A 27,499-nucleotide genomic window follows, 5' to 3' on the forward strand; every position below is an offset into this window, starting at 1 on the left:
CAGCTCTTATTTGACTTCAGTAAGCAAGTCTTCAGAAATTTCAGGTATGCTGTACATATTAGAGAAAAGCAGCTTAGATGAAGAGGTGCAGAAAAGGACCACAAAACCAAGCAGGTAAGACCCAAACTAAAGCTCTCCACTGTAAGTATTTAGCAAATCCCTCAAACTCAGCATAAGCTCACAGAACTCCATTTAAATATGCTCTTGTCCTAAAGCATTTTTAATCTTGAAGTGATTACTTGTTTTACCAGACCATTGACCCAGAGGTTTCATAACAGATGATTAGTAGATGATTTTGCAACAAAGATTAATTTTTTTCCCCCCTCCAAGTCAGCATAATTCACATTTCTTCCTGGAAAGAAGTGAGGTTTAAAGTTTCACACTGAGAAAACATTTTATATCCAAAAATTGATTTGTCCAAGTATTAAGCGTATACTTTAAAGCTAAGCTCATGTGCACTTTGTCAAATACAGCTAAGAGCAAAGTTAGAACCAAACACTCAAAATCAAACCCAATATCCTATTGTGATTAGTCTTACCTTTAGACCTTACAAGTCAAAAACCTTTTTAAAGGTTTTAAGACCTTAAAAAAAAATCAAAAAAACTTTGAAACCTTTAAAACCTTTTAAAAAACCCTTTTAAAGGTTTTAGACCTTTAAAACCTTCTTAAAGATTTTTAATCCTTTTTAAAGGTTTTAGACAACAGCCCTGACACCTGAGGTATCCCAAGCAACCTTAAGCCAATGCTTTATCACTTCCACTGAAGCATACATTTCTTTACAGTATAGTTATTTCCAAGTGAGCTCTAAAGATCTAATGCCTTCTCCAGACTGCTGCATCAGGCTTGCATAAAACTGTTTTTCACTTCCAAAAAGTAGCTGTGGGTCTCCAGAAGAACACCTGCTATGAAGCATGGCTGAAGCTTTGCCTCCAGGAAGACGATGCAAAAAGCCTCAAAGCCTAGGAAAATGGCCCACCCGGTACCATAGCTGGTTTATGCTGAAGAACCTTCTTCCCTCTGACTTAATTCCAGGTCTCTGCCCTGGAATAGCAGGGGGAAAGTTGAGTTCAGTTCTAAAGCACTTGTGTTTCTGTTGCAGAAACATTGTTATTTTTGTTTTCTCTTTGCTCAAAACGATTTTTTTTCCCCCCACATTATTTCCCTCAAAGTTGGGCATCTACCTCAAATGCTCTGAACATTTCTTCTCGAATAACATATAATCAAGAAAGGCTAGAATAAAAATCAATTCCAAACCAATTACAGATGTTCAAGAAACATCCTGTCTACTCAGTACTGGAAGCTAACTGCACACAGAAAGACCTGCCTCCCGAGGCCTCCTTGCAAGAGTTCATGCCCCCGTTCTTCTTTCAGTAGCAGCTCACATGCTTCTGCCAAGTTACATGCACTCTGTCACAAGAAATCAAGTCAAATGGACTCCACTTGTCAAACAGAGGCATGTAAGCACTGGAGGGAAAGAACAGACATGATGCTGAGCAGGCTAAATTAAATCTCATGCTAAAAATTGGATGGCTTACTTTTCAAATTTTAAGACAACCACAGAGAATTAAACATAAGTTTACAATACAACATAAGCCAAACACCAAACCTTGCTGGTGTTGAACTTGCATATGAGTTACTTGAACTTGAAATCATACACAGGGGCAACATTTTTCATACCTAACAATAGTAACAAAACGTGAATGCTTCCTTCTTTCCCCTCCTAGGGAAATACTACAATGAATCCCAGCAATGAAATTACATCAGGTATCGTTCTCATAACTTTTCCAATCAAGTGCACTTTCTCAGTTTAATGGATTCTAGCTGAAAATCTGATCAAACCTTACAGCTGAAGAAAACTGCCCCCTACTGCTATTATTCCTTACCATATAAGGTTTTCTTTGTGTCACTTCAACACACATGAAAAATACAAGACAAGTAATCCCTCTTCCAAGTAATGCAGGCCGATATTTTCATTAAACATTCAGAATTCAGACAGGGAAAAGACAACCAGGAAGTTCATTTTAAGGTCAGTACACACAAGCTATTCCACAATGCACAGAGCAGAACAGGAGAGAAATCTAATGTGCACGCTCTGAAACATTGATTAATTCTCCTAAATTGGACATAGCAACAATTCACTCTATAGTTATAGAAGACAGTGTTGTTGCAAGAAAGTTCTCATGGCCAATAGCTTCTTAAATAATTCTTGGATCTTCAGAACTGTATCATTATTCCTTTCAGACCTTAACCCCAATAATTTAACTAGCGTCCCAGGCAGACAAACTTTGCCCATCTTTAAGAGTTGCAAAGGCTAATGGTGTAGACCTTCTCATAGGTAACAAATCCCAACCCTCTTTTATTTTGTATACACTGAGGTCCTGAGTGAAGAGATGAAAACCACTATGTTTGGCCTCAACTCAGGCCTCCTTGGCTCAGGAGTACTGACAGCTTTAGCACAAGGTGGCTGTGATTGTCCAAGCCCTGCTGTAGGGACAGCTCAACTGCTGGTAGCTGCTGCTGAAATATTACTACATGTTCAGTTTAGCTGACAAGGGTGAAAAGAAGCATCCTAAATGACTAAAATGAGCTTGAATTGCTGCTGCTATAACAATGTTCAATTCCTATTTCTGAATCGGCATTCTCATTTTGCTTACAAGCAGGTACATTTTCAGGTTTTTATTGACTAAGCAAGCTGACGCATGTCACACCAAGTTACCTTCCCTTCAGAGCTGTGGCCAGCTCCAACAACTCTACCTCTAGTCCCCACCACCTGCTTTTTAAGCTTTGGAGTCCTGTCTCTATACAGGAGACTAAGCTTTCATGGAAAAAGTTATCTGTAAAATGGAAAAGAATATCTGTATAGAAAACCATTAATTCAGGAACCCTAAAGAACTTGGAAAATGAAGATGGCAAATACGTAGATGTGGAATAGCTCAGAGGTTCCATTATTTCAGGCCTGCTAACAAACCACTGCTCAGTATGACACCTAGTCGAGAACAGCCCCAAGAAACTGCACCTCAGGAGTCAAGTCCAGAGGATTAAGCCTCAGCAATAGACCCACACACTTTAACCTTAAGACACTTGAAATTCTGAATGGAATTTCCAAAAGCATTACCACCACTCCACCTCTGATATCACTGCTGTCTAAGTAAAGGGACCACAAAGCACTCAAGAAGCGCACTCTGTCACATGGCACTGCCATCAGCTCCACATACATCTCCATCCTCAACCATGAAACGTGCTAAAACTTTTCCAAAATTGGACTCAATAGGATTCACAAGCATAAAGTTTTTCCTGTTTTAAGTTGATGTACTCACAGCTGTCACCACATACACAGAAAGCCTAGTTTCAAACTATGTTTTTAATCTAGCCAATCCAGTCATCCCTCACTGTCCTTCAGCAAATAAATAACATCTGGAACACTTAGTTTAGGACTTAGCTCTTCCTGTTAGCAAGTATCTAAAGCTCACAGGAATGAGTTCTTTTCCTATAACAAAAAAAAATGTCCCTTCTGTGAACCATTTCACTTGCATTTTACAAACAAACTCACCGTGGCAAAGCTTCCCTCTGCTTGGCTCTTTTTGAGCATACAGACTAAAATAAACTACCAGAAGAACAAAAAGATGGATGCATTTATGTTTGCTTACTTTTCTCCTCAGGGGAAAAACACATTTTATGAGATTAGGAGCAGTTCAGTAAACAAAGGAGGCGAGGCTGCTGCTTCAAGCTCATAGAGAAGAAAGGGAAGGAACAAGTAAAGAAAAAAAAAAAAAACAGGGCAGACTCCCGCAGTGATTTTTTCAGACCAAACCTTGAGCTTTCTACTTCCAGGTCCAGGAGTCTGAATGACGTTAGTCATCTTAAGAAGCAATAGTAAAGCTAAAGAGTAAAGCAAGAGTAAAGCTAAAGGTAAAATTCCTTACACTCAGACAATATCAAGTGTTTGCAATAGATGAAATGCTCTTTGATTACAACACGCTCTCCCCACCCCTCCACCCCCCAATATAGCAGAAACAAAGCGTTCTGTTTCTTTTTTTTTTTTCCTCCAAGAAATTGAGGGACTGTCCATTGAATAACTTCCTGAAATCTGCAAGTCAAATGACAATGCCCAACTCTGCAGGACCCAGTCCCAGCAGTGTTAAAGAGAAATTGCATGCCCAGAGCTAAGAAGGATCCAGGTCTGAAGATGAGCAGATATGACTGATAGCTGATTTACAAAGGACACTGCTGGTATGATGAACATGTCTGAAGACTGTCAACTGCTGTAATGTTTCACATTTGTCCTGTGACGTGACAGTTTTTAACTCCTGAAGCTCACTCTTTAACCATTAAGAGATTAAAAACCCACACCCCTTGCAGTCATTAGTGTTAGGAAAGTCTTGCAAATATGCTCATAGACACTCTGAAGTTCAACTGTCATGAACACATGAAGATGCTGTAGCTTTTCTGTCTGCTTAGGCCTTAAGCAATCTTTTGAGTTCTAGGTACATTTTCTTGCATTTATCTCAAAGAAATGTTAGCCAGACATAGTCCTTATGATCGGACACCTAATTGCAGTTTCAGGTCCCAGTGCTCTTAAGTATTTCATTACTGGTAGCAGAAAGATGTAGGTAGTACAAAACAGATTGAACAAATACACTAGTGATAAAAACAGACCTTGGACAGTAACGCTGGAAGTTGAGCCAGTGATAGAAGCCATGAACATAGCTGCTTTCTGCTCTCCAGGGTTTGGGTTAGTCTTTAATAGATTTGTCAACTGTAAATTATGATTTCCAATTTTAAATCTTGGAAATCATGACTACATATCATAACCTCCTTGCTATATCACAGGTTGGTATTTACACAGGCACAAGTCAGAGCAATTCTATTTTGAACTAAGGCTGACTATTAAGCTCCCATAGCATTATGACTTCTAAGGCCTTCTGAGTACTTTTTGCATAGTTTTTAATCTGACTCTGTGAAATGGTGACAATTTTAAGATAGGCATCCTGGCAAGAAAGCTACAAGCTATTTTCTCCTGTGCACATCATCTCCACCTAGTTTTCACTTAAACCTTCTTAGCAAGGAGAGTAGTCACACTAGTCAAAGATTAAGATTCCTTTTAAGCTACAGATTTAGACACTCAAGATTCCCCAGCCCAGCAAATCAATATAACTTGACAGCTATTACTAACGTGTCCAATAAGTTTACTCTTGAATTCAGTCTGTGAAGTTAACATTAAGGAGTAGTAACAAGTACTTTTAATCACTTCAATTAAAAGCCCAGACTTCTGTACCTTGTTAGAGTCCTAGTATCTTTCAACCAAAATCTGCTTGGAGTAGTACAGGCCCTGCATTCAGATTACAGTTAAACTGAGAGCAACATGGAGAGCTTGTTACTTGGTCATCAACAAATCCAGCACGTAATCCAATCAGACATTTTTGTATGCTTAGCTTTGAACCACCATTCAACCACTTTAGTTACATCAAGGTCTCAAGAGGAACTTTCCTCTGTACAAACGCAAGGTGTTTATGCATGAGCAACTGAAGCATTCTCTTGGGGGTGAACTTCTCTGATCACATTTGCATGTAATTAATGGACAAATCACATCACTCTCTAATAGCTCTCTAAACCGATTGTGGGTCACCAAGGAACTAAGACGGAACAACAGGCAAAACCCTGCTTGTAGCTAAATCAGTCCGCTGTTTTGACCAAGTACTTCTCCAGAAACTGTTTCATCATTTGGCCTAACAACGTTTTGCTGGACTTGTGCTTCAATTACAAGACCTGGGGACAAGCAGTGATCGGGTCTGGGATTTCCCATTATGTTTATATGGACTTGACCACTGAAGAACTGCAATTCATTGACTTCAGAAGTATTCATTAAGATGAAATATTTGGACAGATTCCACTGGTAGGTTTCCTGCATCAAACTGGTCAATGCAAACTAGGTCAATGCAGGGCACAGCCCACACTGTGAAGCTAAAGCAGCAGTGGACTTTTCTTCCACAGGAGGCAAAACACTGGGCCACAGAATCTACATCTGCAGTGGTTAGATGTAAACCAGATCTCCAGCGGCACATAGTGCTTTCCTGGTCAAGTCAGAGCTATTCATTGCTTGCCATTTATTGCTAATATGCACACGTAAGTTATTTTATCAACATACAAGCCTCTGGAAACCAGTAGTCAAATGTAACAGATATTTTACTTGCACATATCCTTGCCAGTCATTTCTGAAGGTAGCTTAATATTTATCAGCTTCTAATCAGCAACTAATACTTACCTTCACAGCCACATGCACACATCCCTCCGTATATATGGGTACATTAACAAGCATAGATTTCACAATGACGTCCTCCTGAAGTGGTCTTGCACAGAACTATCCACACTCTTTCCCAAACCTAAAAGTAGCATTTCCCAACAAGCACCCAGAGGTACACAGAGAACATTATAGACACTGTTCTCTACAGACATCCTGGAGGTGAAGACTTGCCAATATCAAACGCAAGGCAGATCGCACCACGGTTTGAACATCTTGTTCTCATGTGACAGATGCTGACAGTTTGAACAAACATCACCCCCGCTAGTATTTTGTTATTGGTTTCAGACTGCTTTGTCACATTTTTCATTATCAACAAGAAGAGCACAATTAAGACTGCATAAAAATCGAGGTAGGATGAAGCTCAAGGTTAGCACATCTCAAGGTAGCTGCATATATGCAAACAAAGCTGCTTAGCTCCTATTGGAAGCACCGGAGACCTCTGCTTAGCTCCTACTGGAGGCACCAGAGACCTAGCAAAGGAACAGTAGCCAACAGCCACAGCTGACCAACACAAAATGCCTGTTTCCCAACCAAAACGATTAAAGACTCACTTACGTGCCTAAATATAGGGGCACAGAACCATTTCAAGTGCTACCAGGCATGCCAACTGGCCTGCAGCTGCTCCTTCGCAGCCATGTGGTTGTGGGCGACTGCCAGGTTCCATAAGCACTAATTCCTACATCTGTTATCATCCTGAGAGTCTGCCCCAGAAACAGAGGCCAAGCAAAACAGGCCATGTTAATTTCTTGCAGACCAGTTATCATCAAACCAATACTGAGCTGACTTTAGGAAAAAAAGTTTTTCTAGTGTAATAGATCATTCCAGATCTCATTCTGGACAGTAATAGCTATTGAAATGAAATTTAATTCTACCATGAGTACTCCTACCTCCTTCATTGCCACTCATGCTCACATGCTGCTCTGCAGAGCACTTACCTCCACAGCAGCCCTGCCACATCGCCTAGCTGGAGCACAGGCTCCACAAAGCAGACTTGCCTGGGACAAACTCTACTAAAACCCAGAGGTTGCCCAGGAGACCTGATGCCTGCTAGCTTCCTCTTGCAAAACGTGGCCTCAGACAGGTCTGAAGAGCACTCGCCAAATTGAGGCAAGGCTCCGCACACCCAGCCATACAATGCACAATCGCAGCTGGCAAACCAGGTCCCATTGAGCCACAAGGGCCACAGGGCAGGCACAGCTGGAAGCCTCTCACTACCCCCCCAAGCTGCCCCATGACTGCAGCCACTGAGCACTGCGCACCCAAAGCCTGCTCGAGGATATCCCTCTCACCCATCAGCTCCATTGAGGCTGCCTTAAGCACTGCAATCAAGCTTCTGGAGTGAGACCACCAATTCATTTGGGTTTCACCACCAGAGACAGGCTCAGAGGGGCACAAGCATACACTCAACTGAAGAGCTACATGCTAAACCCCATCTCTTAAATGGAGAAGTTTAATTACAATACTTGCAATCTGGTGTGATGGATAGTTATAGCAATCACCCAAGCACAGGACAAAAAGTACGCTAAGCAATTTGTTGAACTAGAACAAATCTTTCAAGTCATGCTTTCAAGAAGCTATTTACCACGAGAGGTTAGGGCACAGAACAGCAAGCAAGCTCACGTACATCGCTGACAATTAAGACACAGGGGATAACGCAAGCTAACTGGGAAACTTTAATTAAAAATATTGACTATTTATTTGCCAACTTATCTATACTTTTATCAGGTATAATCCACACGGTGGAAGAACTGCGCAATTCCGAACTAATAAACCTTTTTGTGCTTTTTCCTCAGACAAAATAGAGTTCAGCAGTACCTTGTTTGAAATACCAGCCAAATCCCCAAATGCATGCTAAAAGGCAAGCTCTTCCTCTGCTTCTGCTGCCCACACACAAGGGGACAGTGCTGCAGTAAGTTGCTATCCAGGTTTAGACTGGAGACCCTGAAAACAGGCAAATAACCCTCCCATTCAATACACTGCACTGGGGGTAAAATCCTCTCATGAGCCTTTAGACCAGACTTCTCCAAAGCACTGAGAGTTCACCTAGAAGGAACACTACAGAGGTACTATCCTCATCCTGAAGTTGAAGAACTTCATTTTCTGAACCATATTCTTTCCAGAATACTAGAAATGCCTGCAGCACTATCTTCACCCCAAAAATCAGACAGGGAACTTAAGGCACATGCTGTGTCTTGCTATACACACACCAAGGGAGCTTGTTTGTCTGCTGGTAATTGAGACGTGTCAGTTCATGTGCATATATTTGGGGGTGGGAGAACTGATGGCTGTTCATTTCCGAAGCCAAGCACTTTTCAGGTGAGCAGTAAGCAGCAGCAGGCAACTAAGCTCCAGCTCTTTGTCCACCAACATGTGGAACAGTAAGCCCCTCAGGGGTTACCATTACACAGAAAACAAAACATCCCAGTTTCCTGAACCCCTGCCCCAGCCCTGGCTACTGCTCAGTGGACAGGAGGCACACAAGCTGCCAGAAGGTACCTGCAACACCCCGAAGACATTTAAAAATCACTAGTCAAACAGCATCACTGCACAGTCACCTACCTCACACGCAGAAGAGGCACCCTTATCTGGCAACACACAGCCTAGGAGCTCAGCAAGAAACTTTGCCATATATGAGCAGGGAGGAAGGGGTCTTCCTTGTCACCGTGCCAGTCAAATATCCTTCAGCAAGAGAGGAGCTCAGCAGAAAAATTCTTCCTTGCTGCCAAGCCAGGGCCGCTCTTTTCTGGGCTTGTTATCCAGGCCATCCACCAGCATATTCCTGCACTGTCATTTCAACAAGGCTGCGCAGGTTCACTGCATAGTAGCTTACTAAAATAAACAAATCAAGTAAGGCACCAGCACAGTGCCTGGGCTTTTCAACGTTTGCTTCTCCCCTTTCCCCGCTGAATGTCACTATTATCATAGAAAAGGAAAGGGGCCCCACAGAGGGGTGGTAAGAGGGACAACGCTGCAGGACTGCTGGCAAACAGATGAACACTGGCAAATTACCTCAAGTTGCCTGTGGTACAGAATTTGTCCTGTGCACGGCGCATACACCTCCTTCCTGTACACACGCACAAAACACTCCCTGACTGGATCCTTTTCTATTTACACTCAGGAATACCCGACTACTTCAAAGTCAAATGGCAAAAGAAAAAAGTAAACCTATTTCCAGCCCTGACTACCAATGAGTAACATCCTCTGTAGATCATCTTTTTGTCAGCAAGAAAGAAACTTGCCCAGAGCCTCCCTGCCCCTCCTGAGCTGGTGACTAGGGCTTGGGGCTAAGGCTCCACATCTCAGTTTGTCCGCGTAGGATGCACTGCATGTTCAGTTTCATGCACTGTGCAGTTGTACAAAAAACAATCTTGCCTGAAGTTTATGGAAAGTTATCAACCCAGTGAAATACAACTGACTCGGCATCAGCATCGAGTATCTTAAGTCCAAGCCTTGACAGTTGCTATGCTAGGCTTATTTTTCTGCTCTGCTACAAGCAAGTGCAGGCCACAGACAGTCCAAGAAAAAAAAGTCTCTGTGCACCACTGTTCTCAAAGCTGCCCAGGCTTACTGCAAGCACACGCACAGGAAGTTCCTAATGCCACTTATACGTTTAGGTTATGTATCAAAAGCTTAATCCTCAGTGAAAAGTCTGAAAAAAATATATTCAGAGGAATTCAATTTCTCTGCTCCAGGAAAATCTGGCTTGACTGCTTGGCAGCAGCTGAAGTAGCACGTGGTACAGTTTAAGCACCTCAATTAGCCCTAAAAGTCAAGCAAATGTTATTACGGCCATTATGGCTCCTGGCTCTATCAGCAATCTTACAACATCTTGCATTTTCAAGCAGTTCTAAAGCATCTAATCCACTTACCCTCTCAAGGACGTTTTATTTACTCACTGTACAGCAAGTATTGTGCAGTTATCACATAGGTCAAACCACAAGTGGAGTCGGATGCAGTCAGTGGCAAGGAAGGAGCAGAACATTAGCATTAACACATCCTGTTTGCAGAAGGCAGCTGAACTGGCCAGTCACCCAATGCAAGTCTCTTGTACAATCGAGTCAAAAAATAAAACCCTGCTTTGCACATACTAGTTTAGAGAGAGCAAGTGTAGCAGTCCAGACAATAAACGGCATGCACAACTAATATGCTCCCCTGTTCCTGTCAGCATCCACACAAGTGGCAGCAGAATGAAACTGCTTTAACACACTAAAAACCCTTTAAGTGTTTCCCTTAACATTCTAATACTTCTTGATACAACACCTAATTCCTACCTGTAGAGGGCTTGGAAGCCCCAATTAGTCCAACAGGTTTTAAACTACCTAGCACAGCAACTGACAAGCCGCACTAGCATAGCACTGGGACGGAGACAACAGTTTACTCGAAGTCAAGCATTTTAACTTGCAAGCAGACCATGGACCCACACTGCATCTTCAAGGGAGACCATTTCACATCTGAGACTTGAGAACACCGTTCCATACTTGCAAACCAAAAACAGGGGCAAACAGCCTGTCTTCCTCTGACAAATGGGGAACCAAACACTTAACAGAAGTATTCAAAGTTTTTCTCCCATGGCACAAAGTTTCTAAAACAGAATACAAGGCATAACAATCTTCTTTTGCTACCCATGAAAAACTGGAAACCCCAACATTTTCAGACACTCTGCTTTAGGTTAGTTGCCTTCCTGCCTTCAGACTGGATTTATACCTCCACTGAAGGGCTTCTGCTGCACTGGAACACTAGCAGGGAACTCGAGCATGCAAAGATTTACCTGTATAAATAAAAATGAGGAAAGAGAGCAAGCAGAAAACCTCCAAACCCCATCCTTTACCAATTTCATAAGCCTGTTGGATAGAGATCAGACTGTCCTTTTTAAATCTTTCTTAATTCTGGCCAGGTGACAAGGGGGTCAATATATTCCTATGCATTCAGGAAGAAGGACTTGTTCTTTTGTCACCTCAGCTGATGCCAAGGGTATTACAATAGCTACTCTGTTGCTTTACTCCCTTTCATACTCAGACATTTCAGGGAATGCCAAATATTTTCAGTTCCATGTCTGAAACATAACCCTCTATCAATGCCTCCCTTAATAACCAGGCACAGGGGTTACATGGGACAAACAACTTACTTCTGTGTCACCACTGTCATCAGGTGACAATCAAACCAAAGGCTTACTGCACTGCTTATTCTGCATCAGAACATAAGCAACATGCTCCTCAGCTCCCAGCATGGTGACAGGAAAGCTCCTGTAAGCCTAATGACAGGAAGAGATGTGCTTCCAGTGCCTCCTCCATCCCAAGCAGACCAGAGGGGCCTGCCAGAAGCACCCCCAGCCACAAACAAGGCACTACACCTGGTGGTATTGGCCAGCGGGCTCCGTCCACAAAAGTCCTTGTCAGTTCTCCTTCCTTCGGCTGGCAGGAGGGTTTTACACTGGCTGGGATTTGCAGAGCCTCCATTCAAGAAAGTAAGGCCATCCCATGAGGCTACAATAAGCAAGGACAAGTCCTCTCAAGGGAGAACAGCCAACCCGACAGATTAGAAAATCCACAACTCTTGCCACAAATCCCTCAGCAGGTTACTGAAGGCCAAATAAAACAATTGAAAAAGCTGTTCCACGAAATGCTGCACTGACCCCTTTCACTTTGACTTCATGATGGCTAGATATGTTCTCAAACTTGACACAAAGCTGACAACATGGAAAAAAACAAAAACTCTCCAACCCTGCTGTGAACCACATCACTAAGTATCAAATTTCTTCAAATTCAGCCATCCTGACCCGAGGTCAAATCAGTCAAGGCAAGAACAATTCTCGATACTCAAAGGGCAGAAGATGACAAATAATTCAAGGCATCACTGAAACTCTGTTCTGAGTTGTCACTGAATCTTTCAAAACATAAGAGCACAAAAATGAAGAACAAACCTGCAAAGGTCCTTAAGGCACCTTAACAAGACCTTTCCATATTTATTCAAGAAAAGCAAATAGTCTTTGGAGACTAGGGGTGATATCAAGTGTTTTTATGCTCATTTAAGTCAGCTATACCATTGCATGTGCACATGTTTTGCAAAGAGAACAACAAGCTTAGACCTACCGCCAGCCCTACTGCTACTTACTTTACGGCCTGAACATTCCATGCGTTCCTGTATTTTCAAATCAATCGCTGTTTCACTAACAAACCCAAGGGATTTGTGTCCTCTCATCCACTGGAAAAGGATTTCGTTCATTTAATATTTGAGCCAGTTTTACACGGGCATACTCCTGGCTAGAATGCAATGAGTACACAAGGAGGTACTCTGGAGGTTTCACTCCTGTCCCCAGCTCAGGTGCAGGAGGAACACCACCCGCTGTGTTCTGAGCCAGTCAATCAAATTCCACATTCCACACATTAAATGTCATGCCTGACAACAACCCTGGGGGGATTATCTGAGGCCTAGGATGTTCTACACTATTTTAAGATATAATTCAAGAATATTAAATAATGCAAGTAAAACCTTGTCTGCTGATAAATACTTTATGCTTTTTTATAGCTGTTCATTCCTCACCAACTGCACGAGTCACTGCTTTAGAAGCTACCACAAATTTTGAAATGGGTGTCCCTTTGAAACAGTTTGCAACACAAGTGGCAAGCTCAACACGTGCTGTAAACACCTTTCCTTCTCCTCAAAGTCCTTTTTTTTCTCCCCTACCATGCTAGAAATGTAACTTTAAGTCAGGTTTGCAATACATTATTGCAAAAATATTGCTGAAAGCAAAGTTCTTGCAAAAATATTATGCCAGACAGAAGTTATGCAATGTACTGAACATATGATAACTGTGGTAGTCTCTAAAGGAAAAAAAGACATTTGACTTTTAACCTACATAAAAACCAAGAGCAACACAATGCAGAAAACATACCAACTGGGTTTTGGATATTTTGATGGTTGTCTTTGGAGTCTTCTTGCAAGGCAGACATCATTGGAATCCATCTTTACATGCTCCTAGGATACACTTTGTTTCTAAGGCCTGCAAGGAAGAGGTAAATAGTTACACTGTGACTGATTATAATATTTGGCACATGAAATTAGTAAACGCAGGGCAACCATAACTCTATTACACTTCCATGAGGCGAAGCTTATGCAGAGGATTGCTTAGGCCCATTATGATCAATAAATGTCAACACCTGACACTGCCGCGCAAATGAGAATCAAAGGCACTTAAAATCCCACGTGGCCTGGACACAGTCCCACAGTGCAAGGCAAGTATGCCATAACAAGATGTCTGATGGCAAGTCAGGTGCCCTTGGGCAAAGACCCCCCCTCACACCATCTGCTGCTTCTTCAGGGCTCATCTCAACTCAGTAGCCAAGCAGGTGGCCGCCTCTAGGCTCCCCCATGCCGCAGCCACCAAGCCCCTCTCAGGGAAAACACCACATGCTGTCCCTCCAGCCTTGCTCCCCAAAACCCCAGCTCTTACCTCCAGGTGCCCGTGAGGGCACAAAGACAGCAGGGCTGCTCCAGGCCTCCTCGATGTGAGCTGCCGCTGCTCGTGCAAGGCCCCTGCCTCCCCTCACAAGTACTGGCGGGAGCTACAGCAGCACGGGGTATGGCATTTGCTCTAGGCATCACTCACAGCTTGAAAACACCTTTCCTTCAGGACACAGAAAAGACTTCTTGACTCACTCTGGTCTCACGGCTCAGCATCATGCATCTTCTTTCTTCCTTCTCCACCAGCTCAGCTGCTGCAAAGCAAGTAGGACAGATTGAGGCCCGGAAAGTGCCAGCTCCTGCACCTGAAGGACAGAGGGGCACCCACTCAGGGAAGATCACTATGGCACCATGCGACCAGTGGCGGACCCACTGCCCCTACCATCATCCTTCTCCCTGCCCCTACCCCAGCTCCCCTACCCACCACCAAAACCTGCGACAATCAGCTTTTCCCATTAAGGGGACACACAGCAGAGCTCCAGATGTCCAGACGGAGCTGAGCTCAGGCAGGCAGCCTGAGCAAATAGAGCTGGGCATGTGAGGCAGCAGCCATGGAGCCTGCTCCGCTGCTTGTACAAGGACCCCAGCTGCTGCCTGCAGTGCCAAGTGCCCAGGATGGTGGGGCACTGCTGGGCTCTGTCTCACAGGGCAGCCCTGTTCTATTGGCCTTGGCCACCTGTGAAGCCTCTTGTTTTGGGACGTTGAGGTCTGCGGCATTCCTACAGCCCAGAAACAGGTCTAATGGTCTTCTGGCCTGCCAGTAGGGAGGTAGGGGTCACCCTCCAGACGCTGGCTGCACCCAGCCCCTCCTTCCCTCCTGGGAATTCAAGCTAAGCTGCAGCAATTGTAACAGGGGCCTAAAGTACAAGTGAACTTGCTCACTCAATCACAGCAACTTGGGCAAGGACAGGGATGGGACCAGGGCCAGGGACAAAGTTTGTGTTCCAGTGGAGAAAGAGAGCTTAGTGCAGCCAGTGCCAGGCAGCAACCCCCCTCTCTCTGCCAGAAGAACAGGAGAGCCTCACACCTGCCCCAAGAGGCTGCATGGAGATCACAGAACAAAACGTGCCAGAGGCTTCCCAGATGGCAAAGTGCAAAGGCTGTGACACGCCCTGATGACAGGGGGTCACGCTGGCCAGGCTGCCATGGGGCAGAAAGCTGCTAGGGCCACAGGAGTGTGGCAGGGAATCAGCCCCCCCCTGCTTACAGGGGGCTCGTCCGGTGCGGGGAGACATGGCCTCTCACCCTCTTTACAGGGTGGCCAAGCTCTGCTGGCAACCAGAGGAGCAATGGGAGAAAAGACCATAAAAGGCCAGAGAAACCAAGACCCATCCCTGCTTCCAGGGAGGTCATCCAGCACAAACCAGACGGGGCATTGCAGGTATCGGCTGACATCTTCTATGCACCCAGGCCTGGCGACAGGAGGGTCCCTGTGCTCCTCATCAGTCCTCCGCTCCTCTTCTGCCTCACAGCTCCACACCACAACTCTTTCTTCCTTCTCCGCCAGCTTGGCTGCTGCTGCAAGGGAAGGAGGACACCGTCAGCCACCAGAAGCACTGGCTCCTTGCTGTGGCACCCTGGGAGGCCTGAAGCTCAGAGCACCCCTCCCTCAGCCGGGCCGGTTTCCTCCCCGCAGCCCCAGCAAGGGCACTTCTCCATTCCCCCGTCCTCTGCTTTCTGCCCCAGCCTCACTGTCGCTCCCCAGCCCTGCTGCCTCTCGCTCACAAGAAAACTCTGGCCCGTGCTCAGTGGGAAGTGCTGGTGATCCTTCTGCAGCCTTTCTCCAGAGACAACATGGCCCTGAGTCAAGGCCGAAGTTGCACTTCAGAGCTGTCACTGAAAGAAAACAGCAGAGGTCCGGTGTTAAATGGAACTGATCCCCATGAGAATGGTTTTTATCCGTGAAAATAGCACTCCATTACCATTACCCCAAATGTCAGTTTGTATACTCTAAAGTTATGTCAGAATTTCCCTGAAAAAATGATCTTTTTTTTTCCTCCTCGGTTACCCCAGCTTTTTCCTCCAAAAAAGCTCACTTTGTCACTTCTGAGTTTCTGCAGGTTTTCCCCAAAATTTGTCCAATTACCCTCTACAGTTAACTCAACCCCCCCCACCCCCCCAGTCATTTCCCCCTCTAAATTATTATAGATTTTCCCTCAAAAAAATGCTTAGTTTTCCCATGAAAGTTACCTCAGGTTGTTCCCTGACAGTGCCATTTAATATCCTCTAAGGGTTCCTCGGCTTTTCTACCCCAAAATGTAATTTTACATCAATCAATGTTACTGCAGCTTTCCCCCCAAAGTGCTCATTTTATCCCTTCTATGTTACCTCCTATTTCCCCCTAAAAGTGCTCATTTTTATCCCATCTAAGGTCCCAAATTTCCAACTGCTAAAATGCACTTTGTATCATCTAGTTACTTTGTGTTTTCCCTCCAAAAATGCTCTTTGTCACCTAAAAATTACCACAGATTTTCCCCTAGAAGATGATTATTTTGTCCCCTCGGGATTACCTCAAATTTTCTGTCCAAGAATCTTCATTTTGTTCCTTTCCTTAACTCAGATTTCCCTCCCTCCCAAATTGCACAACTTTCCCTCAAAATGTCATTTTATATCCTCTAACGGTACCTCAGCTTTTACCCCTAAAATGCTCATTTTATCCCCTCTGAGTTATCTACTTTTTTCACCAAATTAACAGTTTGTATACTCTAAAGTTATGTCAGCCTTTCCCTGAAAAAAAATGTTCATTTTTTTCTCGTTACCTCATCTTTTTCCTCCAAAAAAGCTCACTTAGTCCCTTCTGAGTTTCCACAGATTTTCCCCAAAATATGTCCATTTACCCTCTACAGTTAATTCAACAACCCCCCCAAAATCATTTTCCCCCTCTAAATTACTATAAATTTTCCCTCAAAAAATGCTCAGTTTTCCTGTGTAAGTTACCTCAGTTTGTTCCCCAAAAGTGCCACTTTATATCCTCTAACGTTACATCAATGTTTTTGTCAAAAAAATGCTCAATTTGTCTCCTATTTATTAACTGAGGTTTTCCTTCAGGAAAAGCTCATTTTGTCTGCTGTAAGTTTCCTCATGTAATTTTCCCTCTTTTACCTCAGATTTCCCCCCTTCCCACGTTGCTCCATTTCTCCCCAGAATGTATTTTGTAATTTTATATCCTCTAAAGTTATGTCAGATTTTCCGGGCAAAAGAGTCCTGTTTTTCCTCCATCTAAGTTACCTCATATTCCCCCCCCAAAAAAATGCCTATGTTGTCCCCTCCAAGCTAGCTCTAATTTTTCTTCTGAAAACATTCATTTTGTCCCCTCCAGGTTACCTCAAATTCCGCCCCCACCCCCCACCACCATTTTGTATCACTAAGAGCCGCCTCAGCCTTTCCCCCTCAACCTCAGGCTGTATTCTCCACATCTACCTCGGCGTTTCCCTGAGACAATGCCCTTTGTGCCCCCCAAGCCACACCAGCTCCTCTCTCAGAGGAGAAGCTTAGTTTTTGTTTGTTTGTTTGTTTCTCCTCAGCGCCAGTCCGCGTTTGCCCTCAGCCCCTCCCGCCTCGCCTGACGGCCCCGCGAGCTGAAAGCCCGGGGCCAGGCGCTGTGAGGGGCCGGGGGCAGGCGCTAGGAGCTCGTTTGATGCCGTTGCCGCTTTACCCCCTCTTCTGCAGAGCACCCTCTGAACAGCGCCTGGCTCAGGAAAACACCTTTTTAAGTCTTCCAGCCTGTGGGAGGCGGTCTGCAGAGCTGTGTGAAGCTGCAGCAGGACCAGACTTGCACGAAGTGGGAATACCAGGCACCTTGCAAGGAGGGAAGAATGCAGACTGCGTGCTAACTGCACACACTGCTCGTAAGAACCATATGCTGCCTTGAAGAACTTTAAAGGACAATACCAGCTTCTGCTCAAAAGCCTGCAATGCCATCAGGTCTGTCTCAGAAGCTGAGCAGGAAGATATGCTCAGGACAGAGGGAGGCACGGGACAGGGGACTCCCCCTCAGCTCACCCCAGCCTGGAGAAAAACCCCCACATAGTGCTGGGTGCAGGACCATACCCGAAGAGCACCGTTCCCCGCCCCAAACTGCAGCTTCACTGCAGTCTCTTCAGGCTCTGCTCCCAGCTCTGAACTTTAAGCAACAAGCACAAGCAATTACCTTTCAAGTGATGTTTTCTTTATCTATTTCTTACTGCAGTCCACAGAATGGCAAGACCTGGCCAGGCTGCTACTCCCACCACACCTCATGCTAGGATCTGAGCGCATCCAGCCCAGGAGAGGGCTTATGCCACTGGCTGCAACACCAGAGGCCTCCTTTCCAACCTGCAAGGAAAATAAGGACTACTTAGTAAGTACGGCACAGGTGCATCCTAAAACTCAGAATCCTGTTTAATACATCAAAGTGGGAGAGCTTGACACAAAGGAAGAGACCAAAAGAAAAAAAAAAAAGTCAAGATCAGTTAGTTAGTTAAAGGCACCTGTCACTCTTTTGCCTATCTGGGAAGAAGTAACATTGACAAGGGAGAGAAATTGTGGAAAAATAATAAGAAGAGCAAAGATAGCAACAGAAAGCAGATTGATACTACAAAATGAGATATTATTATGGGAATCCCACTGAAATACCTTTAAACACAAATCTGGAAGAGAACACTATGGCATGGTGAGTCCAATGCTCTGACCACAGTAAGTCCCCAAACTGCTTGGTGCAAGCTGATCCATGACATAGTTATGTCCAGTCTCAGTTTATGTGCTCAAGGAAAAAAAAAAAAAAAAAACACAAAAACTTGTATGCATTTTTAACTGCATTATCTCTGTTCAACAGTAAACCTGACTTCCAGTCAAGGAGTGTGTAAGGGAAAGTATTTAGATGCTATATTACATTTATACCACTACTCTTGAAAATCAAAATAGCTGTGGTAATTTTTGTTGCATGTTTGCAAAAATGCAAATTGACAGCTCTATAAACCTAAAGGAATTACAATCTTATGAAATTTAATTCATTAGTTTTAGAGGAAAAGAGAAAGAGGGAAATCTCTCTGCAAAGCCAACAAAGGAAAGGAGTGTTTTACTCCAGGAGCGGCAGAATGGGAGGGCATTCTACAAACGGTGCCGTGGTTAGGGACTAACACCTGCGCTCAGGTTCTTGGCCTTCAAACACCAGAGCAGGGTGAAAGCAGCAGTGATAAGTGCTTCCAGCTCCTTGGCTGCCTTGACTGATGCATTCCCTATTCCTTCTTTTTTTCTCCACTATATGCTGTGCTACCATCCACCCATTCTGACGAGGCAGTGCATCTTCACACAGACCTTGGGACAAAGAGCCAGGATTGTGCATGGTGAGTTTCTGAAATATTCTGACTTATTTTTATGTAGTCAGCTTCAGCAGCTAGGGAGAAATACACTCTTCCACAAACAACGAAAGCCTAGCAGATAAATAGGTCTTTTTCAAGTAGCTGGAATAAGAGCCAGAGTAAAAACATGACAAAGATAAAGAAACAATCAAAACCATGGTGGGGATCACCATGAACTAGTGAGAAAGCTATTTTTCTCTTCTTTAAGAACCCCACATGAGTGTTTCCCACAAAATTCTTGACTACTCCTCGCTCCCTACACCTGCTTCACTTTGCATCTCCACAGAGAAAAGCAGGTAAGACACTTCATGCCACAGACATTGGTCATTAAAGAAGAGGGAGATCTACTGTCTGCCTAGATCTCAGCTCTGCAGACACCGAGTGTAGTGTCAGAACAGTGTATAATGCTGTCAGTTAATGTTTCCATCATCATAAGAAGAATCCTAGGAGGCAACAGTTGCTTAATACAATATTTAATTTGAAAGCAATACAGCAAGACTCCTTTACAGCCTTCTCTACCAGTTCTGAAGGCATTAAGGTTCAGATTTCTATTTCTTCCCATATGGAAGAAAAAATTCCTATTGTTATGAAAGGGCTTTATTCCTAGAATACACAGTTATTAGTAGTATTCCAGAAGTGACTACAGTCCTACAATTTATATGCCAGAACTGGAAATGGTTCCTGGGAGCAGAACATGTTTTCCTGTGCTGACGCAAATCCTGGCCAAGCCACAACAGGAGACCGCTGTGTAAGTTAATGATGAACATCTCTAAAAACCACAAGCATGGACTTTACTAATCCCACAGTCCTGACGCACATGAATACACCGTCCTCACACTGATAATTCGTGACTCATGCTCATACGTAAACATTCAGAAAGAAAAATGCTCTAGGACCTGGCAGAGAGACCTTTTTAATACTGTCTGTGGAGACTGGGTTGGTAACGTTGGCCTGTAATGACTGATGTGTGGCAGATGGCAGCGCCCTTGGGACATCATGCAACTTGGACATGACACCATGTGAGATCCAGGAAGCTGTGAGCAAGGAAAACATACGTTAGATAAAACATAAAACCACTCGCTATGCCGAGTGTTGTGCATTAATGCAAATAGACAGCTAAGCACCACAGAGACAACGTCTCGCTTCCCCTGCTTGCCTGGTGGGACAGGGAAAGAGGAAAGGAAGAGTAAAATCAATAAAAACTTATTGGTTGAGATAAAAAAGTAAGTAAGAAGTGAAGAAGTAGTCGGGTAGAAATAAAACACAGCAAAACAAGTGATGCAGAGGTAATTGCTTACCAGCTCACAGTTAGACTTGTTGAGCCAGTTCCCAGGCAAAAAGATGCCAAGCTCCCTAAGCCCTCCCTCTTCCCTTTTTATTGTTTGACTTTATACAGTGTGGAATACCTCTTTGGTTCCTTTGGAATATCTGCCTGGCTGTGTCCCTTCCCAACCTCTTGCACACACCCCAGTCTGTTATCAAGGTGGGCAGAAAGAGAAAAAAAACAGCCTTGATGCTGTGCAAAACCAAAGATAAAACATCAGTGTGTTCCCAGCATTGGGGTCACACACCTAAAACATAGCACTATAGCAGCTGCTACAAAGAAAATTAATTCCATCCCAGCCAGACCCAGAACACAGATAAGCAGGGAGCAGTCCTTACAATGAATGCAGTGTCAAGCATCACCTGTTAATACAATTTTTCCCTCCTTACCAGCCTTGGGGGTCCCAGGCAGCCAACCAGGTGGCTGCACTATGATTTGGAACAGACAAGCGAAGATGTCCACTTCAAGAGGAGAAAAAAACATCTCTAAGATGCAAATTTTACACAAACTAAGACAGGAAATAGGATTTCAGTTCCTCACTAGAGTAAATGCTTTATCTGAGTACTGAAGTGTAAGAAAGAAAACACAAATAAATCTGAAGACACAGCATCCATGTCCTCGCTACCTCTCTGAGGCTTCCAGAGAGTGCACGTTAGTGCCTTATGCAAACATAAACACCATACCTAGACCCAGCCTGAGGGCAGGTCACAGCTATTCCCTGCACTAGTACAAACTGGACAGTCTCTTCTCTCAAAAAAACTTCTCACTTATGTGTGTGCAATCATTTTGGTGTGTGGAAAACTGGATTGTTACTGCTTTACTTATAAAGCCAAACATGTATGGAGTAGCCTCAAATCCATTTTCCTAAACAAACAAAAAAAAATCCTGCCTTTTCAAAGGGATGTGTATGTGCTTCCACGTAAACCGTGAAAACAGGCTTACGCTTTCTAAGGACAAACAGTTATGTTTTGGCTGGGTGATTTGCTGCCAAGGACAGGATAACCATTTCCATTCATCATACCTTTGCGATTTAGGGTGTTGAACACCTGCAGTTTTTTACTAGGGAAACTACCCCAGAGAAACTACCAAGGACTTGGTCCCTTCTGGACAGGGGTGCTGAAACCTCACGCTTGCTGCTGTGCGAGTAACTGACTGTTCACCAGCTCTCCTCCTGACTGTCCATCTACACTCATAGCAAGTCTTAAAAGTGCCCTTCAATTGCAACTTCTTCAGGGCTGTCTGACTCAAGAAACTGCCCAGACTTTGATACTAAGTTGTTTTCTTTGCTTTCCTCTGAGTCAATAAGCAGTTCTACTTGTGCAGACTTTACTAAAGCACAGTGAGATGTATGTCACTGGACAACGCCACGCACACACCTACCATAAATCAGCCATCCCTTTCTCCCAAGTTATTTTGGTTAACTGATGGGTTTTATAGACATCCATTTTGAAAAAAAAAACAAAACACCCAAATATATTTTTTATCCATCAGATTCTTAGAAAATAGGACTCTTTGGGTTCTTTTACTTTGTTTTCTGCTCTAGAGCAGATTTTCCTTTTAAATAGCTTGCCTTCAGCACTAGAATCCATAAATGAACAGAGAATATTTCTGATGTGCTTGGAGATTGGCATTCAGATACAAGTTACAGCTGGTTGTTAAATCTTCCTGAATACTGTGCGTTATTATGACACCCTGTCCTGTGTACAGAATCCCCTTCTGTGTAGGGATTTCACTTCACCCGTTGTAACAAGACTTCACATCTCCTGTCAGCCTCTCCTCTAAAACCTCTTGCACTCCTTTTAAAATAGAAAGGACTATCACTTCCAATTTCTCATTTGAGTTTGCCAAATTTTATATTTTAAGTGCCAGTAATGAAATCACACATGCTTCAAAATCTCAATATTCAATATTTATATTTGCCTTCAATATTTAGAGGGGCTTTTGAAAGACCACCCTCAACAAGAAGTATCTGAGTAGATGCTTGTAACCTATATGTATTAACTACTGTCGGAGCATCCCATCTTCTGAAACTCAGATGATATTTTATAAAAAATATTTTCAGCAATTTGGTTTCCTCTATTCCACAGTTGTTGCACAGATTATTTCCCTCAGCACACTTGTGCTCAAAATGCTAAGACGAACGCTTGACTGATTCTTTAGTTTGGCCACTGACTGTTCTGGTCATGATTTAGAGATTATGCCACCAGTAAATCCTGTAGGAGGGCAGCTCTGAATCCATGGGAGATGGCTCTGACTAATGATTTAGGCTACTTGCTTATTCTCAAAATATCTAAAAATACAACCAGCCTTTTTGATATCCAATTCCTCAAAGCTCTTTTCTTGTCCATTCTCCTTTCCTTCTTCCTTTATCTTGAGGAGTTAATGTTCTCAATTACATTAACATCTATGAATCCCTCTGCTTCAGAGGCTTTGTTTTTGTATAGCTGCCTCCTGTTATCATAAGTTAAACTGAATTTTTGTCCCCGGGTGCATTTGTTATAACTATCCTTATTCATTCTGATATAGGATCTGTTCCTGTTCATTCTTAAATCCTTTCTTTGCCATGCTGCAAATGCTACTGTGTTGTCAGGGTGTTCTCTAAATCATTAATGTTCCCTATGTGCCTCATTATCAATAGTTACTTCAGTCTCATTAGGATTATCAAATACATTTGAAACAATGCTGTGGTACAAGTCACGTGCAAAGGCACGTGCTTTGAGGAAGCAGGTGCCTCTATTCAATGTTCAAAAAAGCTCAGGGTACTTTGCGTATGCTGCATCAGTTTAACAAAAGTATCTTGCTTTGCATTTGAAATTAAAAACATTTTGATACAACTTCCTCAGTTGCGCTTACAAGTTCTGGCCTGAGGACTAGTGAAAAGTCTTCAAAACATCCCATTCAGTAACACTGCACAGAAATTGCCTGAAATACAAAATAAAAATATTGGGCCTTACAGGAACAGTGAAGAAACAAGGCTGAAATCTATTCAGCCACCTCCTAACCCTGAGACCTCCTAAGGTCTTAAGAGAGGGTCTCAGCTCTAGCCACATCCCACTGTTTTTTTTGTGTTCTTTTTACTGAAAAGTAATGAGATTACCACACTAGCAAGACTCAGTTAACATGTCAGCTAACTCCTCCTTCATAATGTGAAGACACAAATTAAGCTCTTCCATCAGAATCTATATTCACAGAAAAAAAGATCCAGATTTGATTTACTATGCATAATTTATCAGTTCAGCTTTTTTTTTTTTTAAACTAGGGTCCACATTTTTATAGGCTGTTCAATACCTTAGATGCTACACATGCACTTCAGCACGATTTTCTAGATATCTAGAAATATCTAGATATCTATATATCTAAAAAATCCTGGGTGTTCTAAAATCTGGTCTTGATACTATCAAAACTAAATGGCAGGGGTACTCTAACTCAGCCTTCTCAGCTGTAAAATTCTGGTGTCATTCATTGTCTAAAAGGACTTGCATTACATGGCCCTTATGGAAACCATTTATGCTTTATGGAGTACAAACTTTCACATGGCTTTCAAGATTTTTTTTGCCTAAAAATTTTTCACTTCATCTTAGGAATGATCAAAGTGATTTTTCCTCATCCAGGCTGGGAAAAAGTACCAGCTGAGAGCGATTCCCGTCATATATACTTACAACTGAACAGATGGAACTCAAAATGCTCTGCAAACACTGGAGAGCTCAGATTTAAAGCATGCCTTTCAGACCAACTTCATTATACATTATTCAATTTGTCACACACCCTCAGCCCCTGGCCCTTTCTAAAACACATAGCAATTGCTAATTAAACAAGTGAAAACAGTACCAGCTATCTCCAGTGCAACCTCTATTGCAATTAATGTAACAAGGGAGATCCAAATCCAATTCCTATTTTATGCACAGTTACGTTCCCTTCACTTCTTAGTGACAATTACATTGCAGTTCCTTGTGCCCATATGTTACTGGCTTCAAATTCCTTATTTGGCCAGGGCTCACTCTAGGGTTTTTGGTTTTAAAAACAAAATCCTTCTTTCTTTCACTCTTTCTTGAGAAATCAGCAGGATTTTATCTAGAGAAGTTGACAGCCTTCAAAAATGGTTAACTTCACAAAAATGTGCTACTGTGCTACAATATTATGAAATGAAATTAAAAGTGTAAATTTTACATTTGAAAAAGTTAATGAAATTAGCCCTCTATTTTTATTACAGTAATCTCAGTAGTCCAGGAAAGCATATAAGCATTTCAGTTATACTGATATACAGTGGTATATTCATTTCTCAACCAGGTAACACTGGTTTTATAAACAAAGGTCTGTTTTATCCAGGAACTAGCTGTAGCTATCAATATTATCAAACTAAAGGAAGTGGTCCATAGCTTTGTACTGGTACAAATAGAGAGAAACTGTGAAAAATGTGCCACCTGTGATCGAGTCATGGCACACCAAGGTGCTGAACACAACTCCAGCATCTGACTGCGCAAAACAAACAGGGCATCTGTCAGAATTTCAAACGTCAGGGGATGAATGTGAGGAATCCACGATGAAAACTATACAAAACTGGGCTGCTGACATTTTCATCACAAAACAAATACTTGGCCAACAGTATGTGAAATGCCAATGGGAACTGCATTATACATGATGCTCCATGCATATTTGAGTGATGATGGGAACAAAGATGCACCATAGCTCCCCTAAGGGGTGTTTCAACAGCAACACTGAGCAACTCGAAGACCTGGCTAGCACCTAAGTTGAGTGAAGGCTAGGGACTGCTTTAAACTCCACCCCAGCTGATTACAAACAAGAGGCTGTGCCACGCTACCTGCCACGCTTTCTGGTATCTTCAAGAACTACCTATTGGCACAGGCCAGTTCTTGGTGGACAGCTGAAAACTCACAGGGAACCAACCTCTCATGAACAACTCTTAACGCATCTCACGTCAGTTATACTCAGAAAGTATATTTCTCCTACATTTTTGTTCACAGATCTAAAAAAATCACAAGACATCCTCACCAAAACAGCCGTTTATGAAACCAAATTGAGAAAGTTGAACAGAGACTTCTCCAGAAAAAGGCTGGTTTCAGGTGCATTCTCCAAGCAAGTATTCAGAGCCCTCCAAGGAACAGCTACAGCCCTACTGCTTCCTTCTCAGGGCAGCAACTGGGGACAGGCTTCATGCAGTCAGGGGAACAAAGACAATTGTTCTGATGCTATGGCTTCTGCTTCATTTTTTTTTCTTTTTTTGCTTCATTGTCCTCTGCAACATGATGTTCACTGGCCTTAACCATCTACTGTAATCTAGCAAGTGAGCAGTATTTCCATGGCCAAAGTGCTCTTTACTCTCCCTATCATTTTTCAGTTAGGCCAAAAGTTATCATCTCTATTAATTTCACTAAACGTTATCTGCTCATGCAAGTGTTCTATGTGAAGGTCTAGATTTGACAGAAAGATAATTGCTGGTTCTGTGAAAGCTCTAACCAAACAATTTTCTTTTACTTGTAAAGGAGAAAGATACAGAACTATTTCAATCCTGAATAAGCTAACCAAACTTTCATCTTGAGGAACATAACAGTTCATTTCTGCTCTAACTAGGAAATTACCCACTTAAGCCTCAAGAAAACCAAATGCTTATCAGCTCTCCTGGCAGGTCTTTCTCAGAAGGCTGCTAGCATTCTCAATTATATTTTGGTATAACATAACAGAGTAATCTTGCCACCTCTCACTGGCACCCAGAAGAGAGGATTTTAAGAAATGGATCAAAAATTACCTGCTTCTGTATTTACATAAGGTTGCCACCTTGTGTAAACAGTTGGAGAGTGTGCTTGGATACTGGCACCTATATACAAGGCAATTCACATATTGGGTGAGTGTAATTAACACGAAAACACTATCAATAATGTTGCACTGTGTGTCTGTGGATATGCTGAATGGATGCATACAGTATTCATAGTTTTATAACAACAACGGACACGATGTAAATTAGATGCAGATTTAAAATAAAGAACAGTGCCACTGAAATAATCCTTGGGATCAAATATTTATCATGTCAGAGGAATACCTTGAACAGCAGTGCCCTCTCCAGCCCAGTTCTGCAATACTAAGACACGACAACACACATCAGTTCTTCAAGCAAACAAACCAGCTCATTCAGCCTCCCCTTGAGGGATTTTCAAATCAAAATTTTCATAGTTTACCTGGACTGGACAGACTACATGGTTGGTCTGTACTCTTCTCCAGGAGAGCTTTCTTAACCAAGACCGTAGTGCAGGTGAATTGCTATACAAGCAGAACTGAGAAGAAAATAAATGTGACTTCTCTCTTACAAGGCATATTGGCATTTAAACACCTCCACATGGGTTTTTACTTCTTACCCTCTTACAGCACAAGAACATGGACTCATCCAAGCAGACTAAAAATGCTTATTAAACATCACAAATAAGCAACAAATGTAGAGATAAAACCAGTCAGCATGGCTACATAACCAAACCTGAGGCTACATGGCAATTGCTAAGAGCTGAAGCCTCTCTTGGGAGTCTAAGTCCTCCTGCCAGCCCAAGACCACTGAGAACAGGGGAAGCACCTCTGTCTGTTAACGTTTGAGTAAGGAAGTGGGAATTTTCAGTTGCGTACCTCTGCACACCTTCTCCCTTACAGCAGTCTCAAACGGATAACAGGAGAAAACAAAACAGTCTTGCCAAAGATACAGAAAGGCACACCTGATGAGTACAGGTAAAAGCTGCTAGCACTATCACTCGTCAGATGGGCCCAAAGCAACTCTCGCTCTGCTTCACCAAGGGAGTAAAAACATCGACTAGTTGAAACTCAAGTGACATGGCTTAAGCAAATGACTTTTTCCAAGTCACTGGAATGTGCCCCTCCTCACGTACAATGATCAGATGACAGAAAACAAATGGGGAAGCCTTAGTACCTTGCTTTCACTGGCTCATATAACCCCTTCTAACAAACCCACAACACTTTCGCGGTTTGCTGTATTCACTGCTTAGAAACTTAAATGCTGGACATCCTATCCACTGCACACCTGGTCTTCCCTTCTCTGAACTTATCCTTGCTCACTTT

The 27,499-nt window shown here is 43.0% G+C and overlaps 2 protein-coding genes and 2 long non-coding RNA genes across 14 annotated transcripts in view; 1 reads left to right on the forward strand and 3 right to left on the reverse strand.

Annotated features, from left to right (window-relative positions):
* RASGEF1B (RasGEF domain family member 1B) overlaps positions 1 to 9,203 on the reverse strand; it is a 156,035-nt gene extending 146,832 nt beyond the window's left edge. The window contains exon 1 of one of the 2 annotated variants that reach the window (XM_083835086.1): positions 8,861 to 9,203. Coding sequence is in view for 1 of the 2 variants with exons in the window: in XM_083835083.1 (XP_083691209.1) it covers positions 8,861 to 8,929 (69 nt within the window). In the remaining variant the exon portion in view is untranslated. The remainder of the gene's footprint in view (positions 1 to 8,860) is intronic. The other variant, XM_083835083.1, reaches the window with a different exon arrangement.
* Positions 9,204 to 14,176: 4,973 nt separating this feature from the next.
* Positions 14,177 to 18,016, reverse strand: LOC310899100. The gene is made up of 3 exons (XR_014584005.1): positions 17,913 to 18,016; positions 15,488 to 15,598; positions 14,177 to 15,280 (listed from the first exon to the last, which is right to left on the reverse strand). It is a non-coding gene; the product is annotated as an uncharacterized lncRNA (long non-coding RNA).
* LOC310899099 (uncharacterized protein) overlaps positions 15,961 to 27,499 on the forward strand; it is a 42,905-nt gene continuing 31,366 nt past the window's right edge. Inside the window, exons 1-5 of one of the 10 annotated variants that reach the window (XR_014584001.1) lie at positions 15,961 to 17,686; positions 17,952 to 18,413; positions 19,041 to 19,086; positions 19,768 to 19,849; positions 20,818 to 25,394. Coding sequence is in view for 1 of the 10 variants with exons in the window: in XM_083835098.1 (XP_083691224.1) it covers positions 18,343 to 18,413; positions 19,041 to 19,086 (117 nt within the window). In the remaining 9 variants the exon portion in view is untranslated. The other 9 variants (XR_014583997.1, XR_014583999.1, XR_014584000.1 and 6 more) reach the window with 9 other exon arrangements.
* Positions 20,087 to 26,645, reverse strand: LOC310899102. The gene is made up of 3 exons (XR_014584007.1): positions 26,617 to 26,645; positions 20,508 to 20,573; positions 20,087 to 20,135 (listed from the first exon to the last, which is right to left on the reverse strand). It is a non-coding gene; the product is annotated as an uncharacterized lncRNA (long non-coding RNA).

The sequence above is a fragment of the Anser anser genome (genome assembly GCF_964211835.1).
Source record: "Anser anser genome assembly, chromosome: 4".
Classification (NCBI taxonomy): domain Eukaryota; kingdom Metazoa; phylum Chordata; class Aves; order Anseriformes; family Anatidae; genus Anser; species Anser anser.